The sequence below is a fragment of the Olea europaea genome, chromosome 2 (genome assembly GCF_002742605.1).
Source record: "Olea europaea var. sylvestris chromosome 2, O_europaea_v1, whole genome shotgun sequence".
Lineage (NCBI taxonomy): Eukaryota > Viridiplantae > Streptophyta > Magnoliopsida > Lamiales > Oleaceae > Olea > Olea europaea.
In genome coordinates this window covers 24,643,338-24,665,684 of record NC_036238.1, presented here as the reverse complement: position 1 = coordinate 24,665,684, position 22,347 = coordinate 24,643,338, and the positions used below count along the sequence as shown (strand labels likewise).

Sequence of the window (22,347 nt, the reverse complement as noted above, 5' to 3'; positions counted from 1 at the left end):
TTAATGGGCGCCAGAGTAGTCGGGCTTTCAATAATTAGAACATGAGCTCACAAGTTCGAATCCTCTCCAGCGGCTCCCTATTGTATTAATTTTGGTAAAAATTGTAGAATTAAGAGAAATTACGAGTAATATAACCTAAAAGTTTATATATATCAACCAAAAAAAAAGAATGCTCTCGACGGATCCAGCACGCGCGATGATGGATGCTCACTAGGTGCCGGATCAGCCACTGACTCCAACTGTAGATTCTCCATGATATTACATAATGCATCGACCTATATGAATATTTTGATCCATATCTTCAAATAAATCTATTTTTTGTGTTTGTTCTAGCTTCCATGGATTTATACAAGATCAAGTAAAAATGCTCGCAAGATCAAACAAGTCTATGAAAATTTTACATTATAAATAACTTGAATTGTGGTAGAAAATGTATTAAGGTTTGAATACAAAAACTGCACATGAATTTCAAATTTGCTTTCAATTATGAAAATACGGCGATAATTTTCTTATATATCTTCTTATATAAATAATTCAAACTACGAGGACACCATCAATTTCTCAAACTCATTGCTAGCACAATGCATAGTATGTGAGCGAACTAATCTTGAATAAATCATCTATTGAGTTGTATTGTTTGGTGTGCATTAGTTTTCCCTCAATATATATTTACGAAGAAAGTCTTTTACCCTTGAGCTCTCGATTTTTATGCCAATTTGGTTTACAAATGAGTTGCTTCTGCCTTTTATAGCTTCACTTTTTTTAAATGAACTATGATGATCTTTCTTATCCTACAATGAATATTAGCTCTGTAGATAATTCTAATGAGACAATTACAAGGTTTTAGCAATATTGTCTTTACAACATTTTAGATATATTTTCCATATTTTCCGTTCTAGAAAACTTTTCTAATGCCTCCCTACTTTTCTCCACAAGATTGCGCAATGTTCTAGAATCTCCTGCAACCCTTTTCAAGTATCCATAAATGTATAATATGCTAGCTTGTTAGTTAGCCCGTGTCTTAGGCAGGGGCGGATTTAAAGGGAGTTGTATTGGGCTATAGCCCAGTGCAGTTCCGGCCCAGATACCATTTTTATGTTTAAATTTTGTGGGAAAAAAAATTATAGCTCGGCCCAAAGTAAAAAATTAGCCCACTTAAATGGATGAATTTTTAGTCCAGTTTTTAAAATTAACCCACACACAATTTAACTCTAAAACATCAGACCCGTTTGCCATAATGTCATTCCCTTAAAAAGTCCAAACCTCAACCCAGTAGCCCAATAGTCATACATCTAATCCGCCTCTTTTAGAATCTCAAATCTGAAATCTCCATTCTCATGTTCCCGTTGATTCTAGAAACACTGAAGCCTGATTGAAGCTGAAGCCTTTGCAAGCAAGATTCCAGAAAGAAAATGGTCATTAGCGACAACCACGTTCGAGGTATTTTTGTTTCCTAATCATCACGATTCATCACTTTATCTCCTATTCTTCGCTATAATTTTGAGGTATTGATGTATTGTCATTTTATGCACAATATCAAAATGCTTTGTTTTGTAGTTTGTAGGAAATTATAATTTTCTTATATATCTTCTTATATAAATAATTCAAACTACGAGGACACCATCAATTTCTCACACTCATCGCTAGCACAATGCATAGTATGTGAGCGAACTAATCTTGAATAAATCATCTATTGAGTTGTATTGTTTGGTGTGCATTAGTTTTCCCTCAATATATATTTACGAAGAAAGTCTTTTACCCTTGAGCTCTCGGTGTTTATGCCAATTTGGTTTACAAATGAGCTGATTCCGCCTTTTATATCTTCACTTTTTTTTTTAAATGAACTATGATGATCTTTCTTATCCTACTATGAATATTAACTCTGTAGATAATTCTAATGAGACAATTACAAGGTTCTAGCAATATTGTCTTCACAACATTTTAGATATATTTTCCATATTTTCCGTTCTAGAAAACTTTTCTAATGCCTCCCTACTTTTCTCCACAAGATTGCACAATGTTTTAGAATCTTCTGCAACCCTTTTCAAGTATCCCTAAATGTATAATATGCTAACTTGTTAGTTAGCCCGTGTCTCAAGCAGGGGCGGATTTAAAAGGGAGTTGTATTGGGCTACAGCCCAGTTCAGCTTCGGCCCAGATACCATTTTTATGTGTAAATTTTGTGGGAAAAAATTTATAGCTCGGCCGAAAGTAAAAAATTAGCCCACTTAAATGGATGAATTTTTAGTCCAATTTTTAAAATTAACCCACACACAATTTAACTCTAAAACATCAGACCCGTTTGCCATAATGCTATTCCCTTAAAAAGTCCAAAACTCAACCCAGTAACCCAATAGTCATACATGTGATCCGCCTCTTTTAGAATCTCAAATTTGAAATCTCCATTCTCATGTTCCTATTGATTCTAGAAACACCGAAGCCTGATTGAAGCTGAAGCCTTTGCAAGCAAGATTCCAGAAAGAAAACGGTCATTAGCAGCAAGCATGTTTGAGGTATTTTTGTTTCCTATTCATCACGATTCATCACTTTATCTCTGATTCTTCGCCATAAGTTTGAGGTATAGATGTATTGTCATTTTATGCACAATATCAAAATGCTTTGTTTTGTAATTTGTAGGAAATTATAAAATTGAATTTCTATCAGAAAAATAAAAACAAGAAAGTGAAGAAACTGTTTGAATAAAAGTCACAATAGGAACATTTTCGGATTTCCCCAAATTAGTGTCGATTGAATGAAAATGGATACAGAAGACTAGAAGAGAAGAGAGTACAATGGATTTTGGGTAATAAATTAGTGGGAACACCGAACAGGGCAAAATAAAAGTGTGAAATCGCATACTAATACTATGCGGGCCAAGATTATATTTTATTAGAAATCCAATATCTCGGGTGTAATTGTAATTGTGAGATTCATATCTAATGAGTAAGCTGGTTAGGTTATTTCTGTTATCAATTTTGATTAGGTTTATAATAATAGTTTTGTTAGTATGATTTTACGATTTTCATGTTTTATTTTTTAAAATATAATTGAATATGACTTCAGTCGTTTATTTTAGTTACTAGCTCTATAGTTACAAATGGAACATTGTCAATCATCTGGTACTAAGAAGCGAAAAACATTGTTCTCCTTCTTTAAAAAGGTTGGTGAATCTACCACAAGTGCACATTCTGAACCTGTTATAGTTGAAGAGGATACTTCAGTTCATCATCCTCCAATTTCATCTCCTCAATTTGAGCCTAATTTGTCTCCACGACCTGGTTTACAACCATCTATATTGATCGAAAGGGACCCCGAAAAAAGGAAGCATATTAGTGAACATCCTATTAATTTACAAGATGAGATTAGACGGGCTTATCTACGAGCAAAGCCTTATCAACCATTTTTGTTGAATTATCAGAAGTCAATATTTGGAAATCAAAATCATCGATTTCAAAAAAAAAAAAATGGTTCAACCAGTTTCGGTGGTTGGAGTATTCGCCTTCAACAGATAAAGCATATTGTTTTTACTGTTTTTTGTTCTCGAATGATGCTAATTTATCCAATAGTTTGGCATTGGTCACAGATAGATTTAACAATTGGAAGAGGGTTAACCAAGGAGACAAATGTGCATTTCTTACTCACATGGGTACACCAGTGTCGGTCCTGTGATTTTTGGGGCCTGAGGCGAACTTTCTAAATTAGGCCCCAAAAATTATAGTATGCATGCAAATTTTATCAGTGTCTTATTAAATCAATTGTTAAATTATTAACTTAAAACTTAACAGTAAACACAACAAACAAAATGTATTATACACAATATTTTTATTATAATCAAATAACAAATTTGACAATGCCCCAAATGATCAATTAAATACTAAACAACCAATGTTCTACCATTTCGTGCCAAAAAGATTTCAATATTAATTTCAAATTCTGAATTTAAACTCCAAAGTACAAAGAAACTAGAGAAATAACATTTAGGGGGTGTTTGTTTCCCATTTTTGTAAAAATGAAAATGAAAAATATAGTCGTTATGGGCTCCACACAAGAGATAGAAATTCAAATTTGGTAGTTTGATGTGATGGATAACGGTCATATTTTTCATTTTAATGGGGAAAGAATGAGAAACAAACAGGGGCTTAATTCCCAATCAAATAAGTGGTATCTAACAATCAAAGAAAAATTATGATTCACTTGAAGCATCAGATAAATTCAATTCCCCATACAAACATAATGTAGGAGGTGGTAGCCATCCAAAAGTTCTTAAGAATTTCTACTTCAACAATACACAAACCCCACAAATATAGCAAAATATCTATCAATCTACATAGCTACATAATGTTTATTTTCAAAAGTTGCATTATAATCATATATCAATCATAATTATAACTTAATATCATATATTAATTAGGAAAAAAAAGACAAAAATAACATACACATTTAACTCTTTCTTCTTAAAATATCCGAGAAAGCAAAACAACAAGATTATTAGCACAATTCTTTTTAAAGAGAACCCAATAATTCAAGGAAAAGATTTGTTGATTTGTTAATTTTTCAACCCAAATAGTCTCAAGAAAGGTTTCTATCTTTTTTTATGAATGATAAGTATAAAAGTAAACAAGAATCATTTCAAACCACATATAAGAAAATAAAATAGAATTACAAACCTAAGAGGAGGATAAACTTGAAGCAGCAAGCCTATTTCTGGAAAATATCACTCACAAATCGAGAAAGAATTGATAGGATTTTCTATTGGATTTAACTTAAAATTAACTACAAATTAATTGTAGATTCTCTCTCGCACGCATGCACATAGACCAAACGGGAAGAAAGAAATTGGCCTTACATCTAGTTTAGCAAGCCTATTTCTGGAAAATATCACTCACAAATCGAGAAAGAATTGATAGGATTTTCTATTGGATTTAACTTAAAATTAACTACAAATTAATTGTAGATTCTCTCTCGCACGCATGCACATAGACCAAACGGGAAGAAAGAAATTGGCCTTACATCTAGTTTTTTAATCCATTCCCAAAAAAATAAAAAATAAAAATAAAAAATAAAAAATCTGAGGCCCCCTTTTAAATTGGGCATGACATTTGCCTCTGCCCAAAATTGAGCTTGTTCAACACTTTCATTATTTCATAATGTGTGTGTAAGAAGAGCTGAAGATTTAATGAGACTATCGAGACATATTGATAAAGGGATGAATGCTATAACAAGAGAGGAAGTTCTAAAAAATCGACTACATCTGGAGACTACAATTTTAAGTGTAAAGTGGCTAGCACTTCAAGGTTGGGCTTTCAGAGGTCATGACGAATCTTCATCATCGTTGAATCGTGGAAATTTTATTGAATTGGTGAAAGCTTTTGCAAAAATGAATATAGAAATTGGAGAAGTTGTATTGGATAAAGCTCCTCAAAATGCTACGTGCACTAGTTCAGATGTTCAGAAAGAAATTTTGCACATTATGGCTAATAGAGTGCGACAGATGATTCGTGAGGAGTTTGGAGAAAATTGTTTTTGTATTCTCGTTGATGAAACGCAAGAAGAATCTAAAAGAGAACAAATGGCCATCTTGCGATTTGTGAACAATGATGGTATTATAATAGAATGTTTCGTTGCGATCAAAAGCGTGAGTGACACTACATCATCGAATCTAAAAAATGAGATATGTGATGTTCTTGTTCGTCATGACCTTTAGGTTAAAAAAATTAGAGGGCAAGGCTATGATGGTGCTAGCAATATGCGTGTTACTTGGAACGGACTTCAAGCGTTATTTCTTAAAGAATGTCCGTATGCTTACTATATCCACTGTATTGCCCACCGATTACAACTAACATTGGTTTCTGCAGCTAAGGATGTGATTTGTATTTGGAAGTTCTTTTTTCATTTGGACAATGTTGTTAATATTATTACTTCTTCTCCTAAGCGCATTAATGCATTACAAATTGCTCAAAGAAGAGAGCTTGGAGATATGTTGGCTAGTGGAGAACGATAATCTGGAAGCAAGATCAATCAAATTGGTAATTTGCAAAAATCAGACTCTACTCGTTGAAGTTCACATTATGAATCAGTAAAGAGTTTGATAGATATGTACGCTGCAACTTGCAAGGTACTTGAGTATCTTATAGTTCATTCTCCAAATAGAAGATCTCGTGCTGAGGCTTATGGTGTTTATGAAATCATTAAAAGCTTTGAATCTGTATTCTCATTGCATTTAATGCATAAAATCTTGGGATTCAGTGACATACTTTGTCAAGCTCTTCAAAAAAGATCTCAAGACATCGCGACGGCTATCAGATTTGTCTCCACCACAAAAGGTCTCCTTCAAGAATTTAGAGAAGATGGTTGGGAAGAATTTCTTAATGAGGTGAAAACTTTCTGTTTAAGAAATGATGTTGATATACCCGACCTAAACTCGTTTTATAAGATTGGTCGTCCTCGTGAAGAAGTTATGCTTGAGCGTCATTACCACTTTAATGTTTTTAATGAAGCCATAGATTTCCAACTGATGGAGTTAAAAACAAGATTTAATGAACTAACGGTAGAACTCTTTTCTCTCACTATTGCTTTGGATCCTCAAAATTCTTTTGAATCATTCAATGGGGATGATATTTGCAAACTTGCAGAGAAGTTCTATCCTTATGATTTTCACAGCAAGAGCTTTATTCTTTGAGGTTTGAGTTGAAACATTATGAGTATGATGTGATTCGTGATCCTCGATTTCAAGTTTCTTCACTTTCTGAATTATGCAAGCTTCTAGTTGCAAGTAGAAGGTCGGAGAATTACATTGTTCTCACTAAATTGATTCGTCTTGTCCTAACACTACCTGTATCTACAGCGACTACTGAGCAAGCCTTTTTCAGCAATGAAACATGTGAATACAGCAATTCGTAATAGAATGGAGGATGAGTTTCTTGCTGATTGTATGACGCTCTACATTGAACGAGAATTTGTTGAGAAAATAGATGTAGATTCTATTATCGACAAGTTTTATGCAGTTAAAGCTCGACGGGCACAACTTCAATAGGTAATGTCGTAATGAAATTTTATGTTGTATACTTTATAAAAAATTTTGCGTATATATTTTAAATTTTAGCCCCCCTCAACATAATTTTCTGGATCCGCCCCTGGTCCCATGCTTTATCCCTTGGTATTGGATTTTCATGTCGAATTAAGATAATTCGATCTATTTATGTTTTTACGCTGGGCAGTAACTGGCATTAAATATTAGTTCGTCTTAATTGGGCGATCAAGTTATTACTTCAAAAAAAAAAATGTTTTATGCTTTTATGCTAGAGAAATGGGGGTGTGTTAAGTATTATTTGGTCTTAGTAGTAATCAAACTAAGATGTTTTTAGGAGTGGGCGTCGGTCTGGTTTCAAAGAGAACCGAATCGAATACCAATGGAAATTTTAGAAATGGAACCGGAACCAATCGATACAGGTTTGGTTCGGTCCGGTCCGATTCGATTCTTTACATTGAAAATGTCAAAATAAAGCTCTTGTTTGATTTTTATTCTTTTAAAAAATACATTCTTAAACAGTATTTTGACATCATTTCAAGTACACATTTTCAATAAAATAATATTATACGCAAATTCAAATTTTTTAAAATTTTTTAACCACACATTTTTTATCAATATACTATTCAAAAATTCATTCTTATCAAAAGAATGAGGCTTAAACAAGGGCGAAATGTTCACTAATAAAAAATTTAACAAAATATAGAAGAACCAATCATATTATTCAAAGATTAAAAGAAAATTAAATATACAAATTTAAAAACAATATCCAAATAATATAAATTACTATCATATAAATCGCATAGTACTCCAATGAGTAAACTGACTTCCATCAAAATCAAAATCTTACATTAAATTGGACACCCTTATAAAATTTATTGCAACTTCTAATTATGTTGGTTACAATTTGTAGATATCTAAATGAAAAGTTTCGATCTAATCAACAACTATGTAATCAAAGTGAAAACAAAATAGAAATTTTGCATCTTAGAAATGAAATTATATATTGTAAATAAATCTATTTAGGTATAAATTTACCCAATATTCTATTTTGGTTTGAGAATTAATTAATCAAAGAATTATAAAAAAGAGAGAATGAAAGAATCCAATCGAAGGAAAGTGCTAGAGTCCAAAATGAAGAAGGAACCTGATTATTTTTTATAGAAGTGATTGGAAACTGAATAATATATTTTACCAAAAAAAAAAGAAAAAAGAAAAAATTATACGAGAATCGTTGGTTCCCGACGGTTTTCATACTAGAACCGGGAACCGAACAGGAACTAATTGGTTCTTAATAATTTGTCCCAAAATCAAATCGTTGTTTAGAAAATTTAGAATTGAACCAGCCGATTCTAAACGATTCCAGTCCAGTTTCACCAAATCCGGGAAAAAATATCCACTCCTAGATGTTTCTTAAGAAACAACCTTTTAAATTGGTATAGAGGAGGATATGTTGTCTTAGAAGGCTAAATATAAATACACCACAGTTTTGAAGAACCTGGTTACATTTTAATTGCATGAAAGGTTAATAATCTTTACACATTATCACATTTATGTTCAAATTTTTTTTTTATTGCATTCTTATTCTTATATTAACATAAATGATTATGATTATGATTTCTCTTCAAAATTTTCTTTAAGTAGAGTCAAAAGATTCATTTGCTCATTGTATTTTTACAAAGCAAAATAATTAATAATGCAAAAAAGCGATTAAATATTTAACCCCATTTTAAAGCACTTTAACAATATTTTTGGTTACAAATTATGATTAAGGACAAAATTTTTAGTTTAATGAAATGTTAAAAATAAGAATGTGATGAAGAAAAAGTTAAAATATAAGTGATAATGAATAAAGGTTAATGAAATTTAATATAATTAAAATATAGTACATTTATAAAAATATATAATGAGAATATAAATATATAATCACTCTGATGAAATATGCTTTTCAATCCTTTGGAAGCAAATTAGTGTTGCTTGGTGCACAATTTGCATATTGGGGATGGCTAGTGGGCCATTTTCAAGCCCATAATGCCTAAATGTGGATCAATAATGCAGGCTACAATTTATTTTTTATTTTTTATTTTTAATTCACATCGATAACTTTTTGAAATTATTCACATAAGCCACGAAAATAGACAGATAAATCTCTTATCAAGCATGTTAATGGAATTTCATTTAACATCCAACCAAAATTCATTAGAAATATAAAATTGCTTGTAAACCTTTTAAAAAATAATAAAAAAATGTTTAATATATTGAATGATATAATATTGAACCAAATTAAATAATTTTATACATCAATTTAAATTTTTTCCCTACTTTTCAATAACACACTACCTAAAAAAATTAATATTTATAGAATATATTCAAAAAATGTGGCTCAAAGAGGGTTGAATAAATTTTGAAGTGATTTGTCAAATACATGCCAATAGGGACCATAGTTGTGCAATTTGAGTACATAAATTTTGAAATTTTACAAATGTTTAATATGTTGAATTAATATCGTACAAGAAAAAAGGTGATCAGATGCCGTGTTCACCGTAATCAATTCAATATGATATACCAAACGAGCCAATAGTGATTATAAAAGCACAATTTATTTTATAAAGTAAAAATGTGAAAGCCAATGTAACTAGAAAATGTATAGAACGAGTATTTGGTTTTCTTTTAAAAATAAACTCGATATTACTATTGTGGGTAGTACAATGCATAGAATTTCAATTCTTTTTCTCTCTCAAAATTGTTTGGTACAATTTAATTTATTTTACAAAAAAATCAAATAATATTATCAAGGTTTGAGATAATTAATTTTGAAATCTCAAAAATTGAATTTTTGGCTTTCTTTTGTCAAAGAGATGCCACAAGAAATTATATCACCATATGTATAATTATAATTATTACTTGTTAAAAGTGAAAACCAAATAATTAATTAATTAACATGCGTCATGCGTGCTCTAAGTGGACAGCTATCACATCTTGAATTCTCAAACTAATTAATTATTAGAAAAATATAAGACAAGTTACATATTCTTGTTTAATTCATTTGTAGTCACATATTTTGTCATATTTTTTCTATTTCCCCAGTATTTCTTTTATTTTGTATTTTGATCCCCTAACTTTTTTACGAGTTAAAGAACACTTTATATATTCAAATTGGGGGGAAAAACAACAAAAAGAAGATTAAGCCCCTATTTGTCTATCATTAAAACAAAATTTTTCTTTTTTAAATTTATTTTCAATTACAAATTCACACAATAAAATATTTTACATATAAGTCAAATTTTCTTTTACTTTTTAAATAAAATTTCTCCAAAATCGTTATTTCAAAACTTATTTTTCCAAAAAAAAAAATAGTAATAAAAATAAATCGTTAAGATGGTTGTCAAACAAGGGCTAAGTCATGTCAAATAAATATCGATATGGACGAAAATAATATATTAAGAAAACAAGATTTAAATGTATAGCGAAAATAGCTTTAACGCATATTTATTTGAAGTGCTATGGATCAAGAATATAATACAATGGGCATAAAGTGAAAATCTTATAAATTACAGGGGCGCGAGTGAAAGATTACTCTGCATGTTTCGTGTGTGCGTCTTTAGCTTTAAATGAATAATGGTCAAACCAAGCGAGGGAGAGAGAGAGATCAAAGCACGGAAGCATCGGCAGAGTTCTCGTTTACTCTACTTGTAAGATCGTGATTCTCTCTTATTTCTTCTTGTCCGTCAATTTTCTGTTCTTAGAATTTTCGAATTAATATCTGGTCGATTTATGAATAAAAATAGTTACAATTAATCCATACCCTATTTAATTCATTTGTTGATGCAGGGACTGCAAAACCTTTGAATTAATCTTGTTTTTTGCTTTCATTTTGAGTTGCCACATAAATATATAGAGCTAAACCTCCTTTAATGTTTATGTAATATTCTTGCTTTCGCTTTTGCTAATAACTGTATAAAATAATTTACTTTCGATGATAAATTTGGGGGTTAATGAATATCTTTGGATTTTGGAGATGGCTTTTGTTAGCTAAGCTAGATATGATTTTGGACAGTGTTTAATTTTGGAAAGGTTTTGTGTGTAATTTTGTAGCTTCTGTGGAGATAATGTCAAAATCAGATAATAGGAAGAAAACTGGTGAGAATGCAGGAACTTTGAAGTTTTTGAATGACCTTGAAACCATAAGTAAAGCCCTACATTCAGATAAAGCACAGCCGAGGGCCACAATTTCTACTGTTAGTAGTAGATCGAAATCTGTGGGAAAATCACATTTGCCCGAACCAAAAACAAAGCTGAAAGATGCTAGCAAAAACTCTAAAGATTCATTTGATAAGGACAAGAAATCCATCTGGAGTTGGAAGGGTATAAAGGCCTTGACCCATGTCAGAAACCGCAAGTTTAATTGTCGTTTTTCCGTCCAAGTCCATTCCATAGAAGGGTTGCCGTCATTTTTTGATGAAGTTAGTCTTATTGTGCATTGGAAAAGGCGGGATGGTGGGTTAGTGACACGCCCAGTTAGGGTTCGTGGAGGAACAGCTGAGTTCGAGGAACAATTGTCTCATTCATGCTCTGTTTATGGTAGTAGGAGTGGTCCACAGCATTCGGCAAAGTATGAGGCAAAGCATTTCTTATTATATGCCTCAGTATATAATGCTCCTGAGCTTGACTTAGGTAAGCATCGGGTTGATTTAACAAGGTTGCTTCCTCTAACGTTAGAGGAACTGGAGGAGGAGAAGAGCTCAGGGAAATGGACAACTAGTTTCCGTTTGTCAGGTAAAGCTAGAGGTGGGACTATGAATGTTAGTTTTGGTTATGCGGTAATTGGGAACAACACCACTGAGTCTACTAGCAACAACTATGTTTCCGCCCCTAGGGTCTTGCTTCGGAATAGGTCAAGCGCAACGAAACTCCTCGGACAATTTGATCTGTTGAATGAACTAAGTAATCAGCAAAGAGGATGCCATCCTGCAAGGTCTTCTACCTCAAATCTGTCTGCTGAAGATATAAAGGATCTTCATGAGGTGTTGCCCATATCAAGGTCAGAACTGTCTGATTCGGTGAATATACTATATCAGAAACTTGATGAAGAGATGTCAAAGGCTTCAGTTAATAATAAACCAGAGACTCTTCCTTTTTCTGAACCTGCTGAACCTCCTAAATTAGATTTATCTAAACCAACTAATGCGGAAAAACGTAGTCCTGAAACTGAATGCGAAATTGGTGAATATTCTGTCATAGAGCAAGGGATAGAAGGGTTGAAAAATGAAAAAGAAGAATTGGAAGATGTTAGGTTGAAGGCTGTTCAAGATTCTGTAGGAAAAAGTCTAGAAACCAACAGTGACAAAGAACTACCCGTTGATTCATCGGTTGAGGAAATTAAATGTCAAAAAGATGAACCATCGGTAAGTGATTGCAATTTTAAAGAGAGAGAGCGCACTAAAGAATCACTAATGAAAGAACTGGAGTTGGCATTGACTTGCACCTCAGATTTGATGAAAGAAGGATTAGAATCACAAGAAGATGAATGTGATATTTCTGACAAAGAATCTTATTCAGAGACCAAGTCAAGATACAGGAATCTTAGTAAGGGGAGATCCCTGAGCTTGGATGATATTACTGAATCTGTTGCTAATGAATTCTTGGACATGCTGGGGATAGATCACAGTCCATTTGGCTTGAGTTCAGAAAGTGAGACTGAGTCCCCTAGAGAACGCCTATTGAGGCAATTTGAGAAGGATTGTCTTGCCAGCAGTTCCTTTTTGGACTTTGATGTAGAAAACAATGCTGTAGAATTTGTTACTGATGCTCCAACAGCTTCTGGGTGGGGAACCATCTCTGACAACTTTGATAACTTGGTAATGGCACAGGACTATAAGGAGAGGCCTAATATAGAAACTGAGGCACTGAGGACTAAAATAAAGGCCTCAATGTTGGAGGACTTGGAGACTGAAGCTTTAATGCGTGAGTGGGGCTTAAATGAGAGGGCTTTTCAACATTCTCCACCTAGCAGCTCAGGTGGATTTGGGAGTCCAGTTGATGTACTTCCCCAGAATCCTCAGCAACTGCCTCCCCTTGCAGAAGGTTTGGGTCCTTTTTTACAGACAAAAAATGGAGGGTTTTTGCGCTCAATGAGTCCTGTGCTTTTCAAGAATGCAAAAAACTGCGGGAGCTTAATTTTGCAGGCATCAAGTCCAGTGGTGGTGCCTGCTGAGATGGGTTCTAGTATAATGGACATACTTCAGGGTCTGGCCTCTGTTGGCATTGAAAAGCTCTCAATGCAGGCAAATAGGTTGATGCCCCTGGAAGATATAACTGGGAAAACAATGCAGCAAATGGCATGGGAAGCTGCACCCAGTCTTGAGGGACCTGAGAGGTTTGTTACTGTTTAACATTGTTGCCCATCCACGTTTTTATTCATCTTCATTTTAACATTTATGGGATTGATAGTTTTATTCACGTTTTATCCCTGTCGCAGGCAAGGTTTCTTGCAGCATGAATATGAAATTATGCAAAACGCGTCTTGTGAGCAAAAGACAGTAAAAGAAACAACCTCTGGTGCCAGGTCAAGTAAGTTCGAATCAAATTCACTCGGCAGTGATGCTGAATATGTTTCCTTGGAAGATCTTGCTCCTCTAGCTATGGATAAAATTGAAGCCCTTTCAATTGAGGGTTTGAGAATACAATCTGGCATGTCGGACGAGGATGCACCTTCAAACATCAGCCCACAAAACATCGGTGAATTTTCGGCCCTCAAGGGAAAGACGGTCAATGTCAGTGGCTCCATAGGTCTCGATGGCACTGGTGGACTGCAACTTCTGGACGTTAAAGACAATGGTGAAGATATCGATGGATTGATGGGTCTGTCTCTAACACTTGATGAATGGATGAAGCTGGATTCTGGTGAAATCGACGATGAAGATCTCATCAGTGAGCGAACTTCTAAAATACTGGCGGCCCATCATGCTACCTCCTTAGAATTGTTTCGTGGCAGATCTAAGGGGGAGAAGAGACGGGGAAAGAGTAGAAAGTGTGGTTTGTTGGGTAACAATTTCACTGTCGCACTAATGGTACAATTGCGTGATCCTTTAAGGAACTATGAGCCAGTTGGTACCCCAATGCTAGCTCTTATTCAAGTCGAGAGAGTGTTTGTTGCACCGAAACCTAAACTCTACAACACGGTTACTAAATTAAGAAACTGCAATGATGATGATGATGAAGGAGAGCCCAAGGCTGCTAAAAAGGAAGACATATCTGAGGAGCCAAAAGAAGACATAATCCTTGAAGAACTTATTCCTCAATACAAAGTCACTGAGGTGCATGTTGCAGGTCTGAAGACTGAGCCGGGGAAAAAGAAGTTATGGGGTTCGTCTAATCAACAGTCTGGGTCCCGCTGGTTGCTCGCAAATGGAATGGGGAAGAAGAATAAGCATCCCTTGATGAAGTCAAAGGCTGTCGTGAAATCTTCTGCACCAGCTGCTTCTTCCACAGTGACAACTACGGTGAATCCTGGCGAAACCTTATGGAGCATCTCGTCTCGTGTTCATGGAACTGGGGCTAAATGGAAAGAACTCGCTGACCTTAATCCTCATATTCGAAATCCGAACGTTATCTTCCCCAATGAAACCATCAGATTGCGCTAGGGCCGCATTGTTTGTCTGTTAGATTGTATTTTGCATTAGTTAGATTGTCTTATATGGGATATTGTGGTGGACAATGTGACAACTAGGTTCAAAATATTGAAATTGGCTGTAAATCGAACACGGGAGGCTCTCTTCATTAACTTGAATGTACTTCTATATTTTTCTTGTGTAAAATTTATAGAGGATTGTTTATTTCGAAGGGGTGGATGCAGAAAAACTTATAGAATACTGTCTACTACATTTTTTCCTTGTGCAATCAGGCCAATGGGGATAAAATTTATGCTGCTATGAAATTGAGCTAAGATCATATGATGATATTAACAGGAAATCGAAAACTGGATGTCCAGAAGCATTCTACTAAATTCATCGAGTCATTACAAATGATCAGGAATTCCTTACCCGCTCCTGATATAATAAGAAAGCACCAAAAAATTAATATGCTTTCTCTATAATTCTTGTGTTGATGGGATGACACAAAGAATGAGAAGTTGCATGTAAAATGGAGACCATAACATTTGATATAGTTTCCATCTATATTTCGCCTATTATGAAATACAATTCTAAAGGAGTCCGATGTCTACACATATAATCCGTCCCACACTTTATTTAGTTACACTAAGCCCAATAACTTAATTCTTTATTAGATAACTTTAATTTTATGCTTAACATTAAAATAGCCTTTATACACAATTAATTCATATGTTTGCTCACATGGCAAATTAAATAATTTTCCAACAACAAAATTAATAACAAACATGAAAATTAAATGCTATAAAAAGCATAGCTACTTATCAAAGTAATTTTGCATAAATATGACGCTGTGTTTTGTGATGCTACTTGAATGCCTAAAAAATAAGCTAACCAAATTATCGGTGGAAAAAAGATTAGATGTGTGCACATATTTCATAATGAGCAAGGTTTCTTAGAAAGAAATTTCTTGCATAGAAATCTTCCAAATATATTTCATAATAAGACTCTTTGTCTAAATGTCCTAAAAAAAATTTTATGATACTAATTTGAAGACGAGTTTTGTTACCTACAATTCAATACTTTAAAACCAACCATAGAAATCACTAAAACATTTGATTTACCAATGTGCATCTATATAAATCGATTTTTTTTCCCTAGAAATGAGACATTCAAAAGAAAATTTTAAGTAATCATCTTGTCACCAAAATGCGAGAGATTGGGGATCTAGGCTGGTCAAATCCAAATAACACGATGGCTAAATATTGCACAATCCTAAGTAAGTGTTATGCTTTAGGTTCAATTGATTTTGGACATAAATAGTTTAAATATATAATTGATGCATTTTACTTATGACAGATCTATTGTTTACTTGAATTAATATTCTAATAAATTAAATATTAGAATCCGTAAATTCAAGTTTTGATAACTTGTTAATTATAAGGAAATGTGAGTATGAGCTATAAATTACATATGATTGAATCTTATATCATCCGTGATCATAAGTAATTACGAGATATGGATATTATTATTATGGATAGATCATCACGTGTGACATTTTTTAAAGTTTTGTGACACCTAAACAAACACGTAGATGTTTTGTTAAAGAATTAAACATTGGAGACCTACTGAAGAGATTTCACATGGATAACTATTTGAGTTTCAGTTGTTAATCTTTAACGTTCGATAGTGAAATTGGTCCTTCGACTTGATACCATGATAATGCAGTATATGAGAATAGTTATACGTTGGTGATACTGGATGTTGCTTTACCAAGAGTCGCTAATACAACATCGTTCGGGTATGTCAAGAACCATATGGGTTGTCAATGACTACTAGAGGATTTGCCACTCTTAAATAGCAAGAGAGTATAATCTATATTTCATTTAGTTAAGTTGATAAATGAAATTCTTGACTAAGGTGTACTTATAAGTAGAAAACTGTTTTCGACTTGCATTGACTTAATAGTGAAATGAAAGATACGATTGATAATTGAGATTTATATCGCATAAATGATCGGATCATATTGACGAAGGGATTATAATCTCATGCTAAATAAAAAAGTTTGATTTTGTAATACCATGTGACATTTTCAGTAACATGTGCTGCCCCAACAAATTGCTAGATGTGAATCTGGGACGAAAAATGTGAATTAATTAATCTAGGTGAATTAATGATAAATTAAAATGGTGTTTTAATTTACATTATTTTAATTAGATCAAAATAATGATTTATGTCGTTAGACATTGTGGTCGGGAATTTAATGGTCTATAAAAGGAGAATTAGAAGAATGAAAAATACTAATTACTTAATTGACAAATGTTGAACAAATAATTAATTAGGTGCTTACCTTGACCTTGTGATTATCCAATTACGAATCTCACTTTGGTTGGTTGAATGCCACGAGAATTAACCCGATAAGTTCAATATATTGTTCATGAAGAACAAGTAGAAAGCAAAACCTGCCTCTTAATTTTCAATAAGCCAAAAGTCCTCAATATAATGAAAATAACTCCTATTTATATCAAAACCCTAAAACCTAATTAAAAAAGGTAAAAACACGTCCAAAGATATCCTAGAGATAGTAAAATATAGAATTATAGTGTAAAAAGAAAACTCGCCAAAGCTGGAAATTTAGTGCCGAAATCGGTCTATGCGACCGCACAGTGTGTTGCCACTCGGTCACATAGACCACAAGAAAGGTGCTTGACAATTCCTCCCTCCTACTTGTGCAAAGGCATGAGCTACAACGCCATGCGGTCGTATAGCTCCCAATTGGACTCCTTCTTGGCCTTTTGACTCGTGTTGCCTCCAAATGTTTCGGCCATCGACCTTCCCACTTTATAGTTGGACTTTGACATGTTTTCTTTAATCTTTTGATCTCCATGGCTCAACCAAGCAACTGTGTGACTTTCATTAGCTCCTCAAGGTCTTGAACATGGCTTTGGTTTCTTCCAATTAATCATCACATCTTCGATAATTGGCGGCGCATCCTGAATCATATCATACCCTTCCTCTTCGAAAGTATTCGTCCTCGAATCCGTACCTGATTCAAATATTGTACTCCTTCCATCTATTTGTCCATTACCCAACTCTTGACTGTAACTTCTATCTCCCACAATGTCATGGTGGATTGTTTGTTATTCGATGCTTTACAATTGCTCCATTGCAATTGGATCAACTAGATACTCAAATAGTGATACTCCTTTATCAAAGTCCTCATGCAATAAAGTTTCATAATCCTGCCACAAAGAATTGTACAAACTAGGGAGGGGTTTGTTAGCTCTTACTAACTCGCTCTCACTCTCAACCTCACCTTTGATCGCATAGCTACTTGCCTTATATTTTTCTCTTCCCCCATCAGACTCCCTTTCTTTTTTTTCTGTGTCTCTAATCGTTTTTTTCACTCTTAGCCCCTCTCCATTTTCTCTCAAGCTCTCCTTTTGTCTCTCTTTTGTTTTTCTCTCATCACTACTCCTCAACCTGATTTGATCTTCACGCGCTTGTTGAGGTGTCAAAGGCACAAGTGTAATAGGTATTCCATCCTTGACAAAGCTGAACCTATTCCTAAACCCGTCATGTTTCACCTTCTGATCAAATTGCCACGACCTACCTAACAATATGTGACCCGCATGCATTGGCACTACATCATAAACCACTTTATCGTTATATCTCCCAATTGACAAATTAACCAACACCCTCCTATTAACATTAACCTCTCCTGGTTCATCTAACCACTTCAATTTATATGGTTTAGGGTTCTTTGTCATCTCCAATCCCAATTTCTTAACAAGTGTGGTGCTAGCTATATTAGTGTAACTAGCTCCATTAACAATCAAGTTGCATACCTTATTATTGACGTGGCACCATGTAGGGAAGATATTCTTCCACTACTCCTCTCCATCAACCTTGATTTGCGTGTTGAGAGGACACATCAAAACAAGCGCTTCCTCTTCAACCGAATGCTCTACCCCGTCACCATCACTAACATCTTTTAACTCGGGCATTCCATCTTCGTTACTGTCACTTACCACTTTTCCAACTGTCCTTCAAGATCATGGCTCGTTTGTTTGGATATTGAGAAGTAATGTGTCCCATTCCCAAGAACTTGAAGCATTTGATGTCCCGACTCCTGGATTGCTATGGTTCCGCCTTCGGTGCAGCCTTGCTAGCAATGTCATCCTTTCCCCTAAGTGGTTCAATTTTATTGTTTACAACAGCCCCATCAACCTTTTCTTCATTCCATCTAAACCTCTAAGGTAAATTGGACCCTGTTTGATTTATAGCTGCCTCCTTTCGTTTCAACCTTCATTGCCACATGTAACATTTCCTTTAACTCCACATAATGCTACAGCTCCACTACATTGGCAATATCCCGATTCAACCCATTCAAGAACTGTGTCATGGTGGCTTCCCGGTCCTCTTCCATATTCACTCAAATCATTAAAATTTCCATTTCTTTGCAGTAATCCTCCACACTCCTTGATCCCTGGCATAAACCCTGCAATCTTTGATATAACTCCCTATAACAGTGTCCTGGTAGGAATCTTTTCCTCATAATAGCCTTCAACTCATCTCATGTGCTTATCGGTCTCTCCCCATTCCTTCGCCGTGAAGTGACCACCTGATCCCACTAAATGATGGCGTAATCAGTGAACTCCAAGACTATAAACTTTACTTTCTTATCCTCCAAATAGTTGTGGCACTCAAATATCAGCTCCACTTTCTTCTCCCACTCTAGGAACGCCTCCGGATCACTCCTACCCCTAAAAGTCAGAATGTACATTTTCATGCCGTCCATACCTCCATCACCGTCATCTCCAACACTATTTCTACCCCTTCTTTCAAATCTACCACCTCTATTTCTCAATCTTCCCATCTCAACTTCTTCAAATTTATCCTCGTCCCACTCATTACCATATCCATGTTAATTTTGCACCTCCACTCTAGGCTCTCGTCTAGCCGACCTCCTAGCATGTGGTATGTCTACCCATCGACACCGACTAAGGCTTGTAACTGTCGTGTCTATCCTGTCCAACCTATTCTCCACATTGATTATCATGTGCTCAAACTGCTGCATCATATCGTCCACCATGTTATTTTGATTTTCCATCCTCCGCAAAGTGGATCCTTCCCATTTTGACATTCTCACAATTTTTCTGCCTCACATAATTTTTCACTTGGGAATTCACTCAATTTTGGCTTTCACCCTCAATTGAATTTACTACTCAGCCTTTTACCACTCAAGCTTTCTCCAAAGCCTTCAAGAACAATCAAAACTCAACCAGAAGTTATTCTCGCAGAATTCAAATCAAGTGAGATTCCTTGACCTTAAAAACTCAAAACAAAATTTTGAATTGGACTCAACGAATGCCAAAAAATTTTGGGGATTTTTTTTAATAGTACCGTGAACATAAAAAAAAATATTTTTTTATACTCTAAAATTCAACAATGAAGAACGTGGAAAATTAAACACAAAGACTCAAGCAAAATTAAAAAGGATACAACCCTAATTTGTTGGAGCCCAAGCTTTGATACCAAATGATGGGAACCTGCGTAGCTAGATTACTACAGAACCCGCAATGAAATTGAATCGGACCCAAGAAAGTTCCAAACAAATAGGTTTGTGGAATTTGACCCAAAAATAATGAATCAAACAACCAATACAATCGTACAGATATATTGACCTTTTGATTACACAATTAAATAAATGAAAATCCGAAAAAAAGTTCAATTCAATAAACTATTGAATCTGAAACCAAGACAATTACAAGAATACCTTGACCCTGTGATTGCTCAATTTACGAATCTCATTTTGGTTGGTTGAACGCCACGAGAATTAACCCGATAAGTTCGATAGATTGTTCGTGAAGAACAAGTAGAAAACAAAACTTGCCTCTTAATTTTCAATACACCAAAGTCCTCAATACAATGAAAATAACTCCTATTTATAGCTTGACAATTCCTCCCTCCTACTTGTGCAAAGGCATGAGCTACAACGCCATGCGGTCGTATAGCTCCCAATTGGACTCCTTCTTGAGCTTTTGACTCGTGTTGCCTCCAAATGTTTCGACCATCGATCTTCCCACCTTACACTCGGACTTTGGCATGTTCTCTTCAATCTTTTGATCTCCATGGCTCGACCAAGCAACTATGTGACTTTCATTAGCTCCTTGAGGTCTTGAACATGGCTTTGGTTTCTTCCAATTAATCATCACATCTTCGATAATTGGCGGTGCATCCCAAATCATATCAAGCTGTCAAGGTGAACGTCTGCAAAAATTGAAAATGTCATAGACATGCAAGATGAAGGAGAAGAAAAATGTAATAAATTCACAAAGTATGAGCTCCAGTAAATGTCAATGTCAAATCATATCGATTGTCCATAAAATCTACAAAGACCACAGGAACCAACACCATATTTCTCCAATGACTTCGTACATGACTCCTATTGTTACCAAATCAATACCCAATTAACCACTAGACACCACAACAAAAGTAGTTTTTTACAGCATATATATTAGGCATGTCGTAAAAAGATTGTTTTTATGGTGTGTCTTAAATGTTTGTCGTAATAATTCAAGTACTGTAAATGATTTATTTGTTATTGTTTATATTTAAAAAAAAAAAGAAAAAGCTAATTACGGTGGGCATATTATATGCCATGAAAAGCTACAATTTATGACATTCATTCTTGCAACCAGTAAAAAGTTATCAGATTAGAAAAGCTAAAATTTTCCTTCTTTTTGGCTGGTACCACATTTTTCATAGATTTTTTTTTTCCACATTTTCTATTTTCCTTTCCTTTCCTTTTTTTATCTTTCCTTTTCCATTTTTTTATTTTCTATTTTCATTCCCCAAGCCCCTCATTTTCTTCATTCTGTGTGTTTCTTCTTCCTTTCCCTTTCATTTTTCCATCCAATGCTCTTTACTTAATACCTATTCAATCTTGTTGCTAGATTTCATTGACGGTGATATAGCCACCAATCAGCTTTTCATTATACTCCAAACCCTTTATCCCTTTTTGCCAAAATCCCCCTCTTTTTCTCTTCTCCATTCAATTAACCTCTTATATGGTTTTCTCAAAATTAGATTACACATTTTCATCTGTTGATTTTGGTACTGGGTCCGAAGTGATTTTGATCTATGAGTGAAAGCATTGGTGTTGGGGATCCTGTCTTTGGCCGAAAATGTCCAGCAGTTTTTCTTCCTTCCCTTATGGCAGATTTAGGCTCAAGAACAGCCCTCCATGACTTGCAAATCACCTTCCAAGAGAGAGAGAGAAAAACCGGCAAAGAACCCACCACCTTCAAGCTAAAACCGAGAGACCATAGAGAAAGGAGAGGGAGTCGACTTAAGAAGGGAAGAAAAGGAAAGACCCATGCCTCTGACAAAAATGTGGGGGGCCTTATTGTGTCACCATCAATACCATCAAGTAAAAAACATCTCCCCCAAGATTAAATCCCGGCCGTCGATCTTCATCCAATGGTCCACAAAAAATCTGAATAAATGGAGTTAAGAGAACCTTATTCTCACATTCTTCACCTCGGTTCTCATAACACTCTCTCTTGGTTGCGAATTTGCACATGGAAGAACTGTTCATCATCATCGCCCGCTACCTACAAGAAAAAATTAACCAGTGTCAATATGTAATAAAGATAAGCACAATTTAAATTTACCTGCAGGTAGAATTTTTGTTCCCATATCAAA

General features: G+C 34.5%; 3 protein-coding genes across 3 annotated transcripts; 2 read left to right on the top strand and 1 right to left on the bottom strand.

The window, feature by feature from the left end:
* The first annotated feature begins 6,094 nt into the window (after positions 1-6,094).
* On the top strand, positions 6,095-7,033 carry LOC111374251. Its single transcript, XM_022996906.1, has 3 exons — positions 6,095-6,636; positions 6,681-6,795; positions 6,845-7,033. The coding sequence occupies exons 1-3, from the start codon at positions 6,095-6,097 to the stop codon at positions 7,031-7,033; spliced, it is 846 nt and encodes a 281-aa protein (XP_022852674.1).
* Positions 7,034-10,595: 3,562 nt separating this feature from the next.
* Positions 10,596-14,869, top strand: LOC111367732 (protein PLASTID MOVEMENT IMPAIRED 1-RELATED 1-like). Its single transcript, XM_022988765.1, has 3 exons — positions 10,596-10,719; positions 11,123-13,403; positions 13,506-14,869. The coding sequence occupies exons 2-3, from the start codon at positions 11,137-11,139 to the stop codon at positions 14,668-14,670; spliced, it is 3,432 nt and encodes a 1,143-aa protein (XP_022844533.1). The 5' UTR covers positions 10,596-10,719; positions 11,123-11,136; the 3' UTR covers positions 14,671-14,869.
* A 2,920-nt stretch (positions 14,870-17,789) lies between these two features.
* On the bottom strand, positions 17,790-18,407 carry LOC111374242. Its single transcript, XM_022996896.1, has one exon. The coding sequence runs from the start codon at positions 18,405-18,407 to the stop codon at positions 17,790-17,792; it is 618 nt and encodes a 205-aa protein (XP_022852664.1).
* Positions 18,408-22,347: the final 3,940 nt, after the last annotated feature.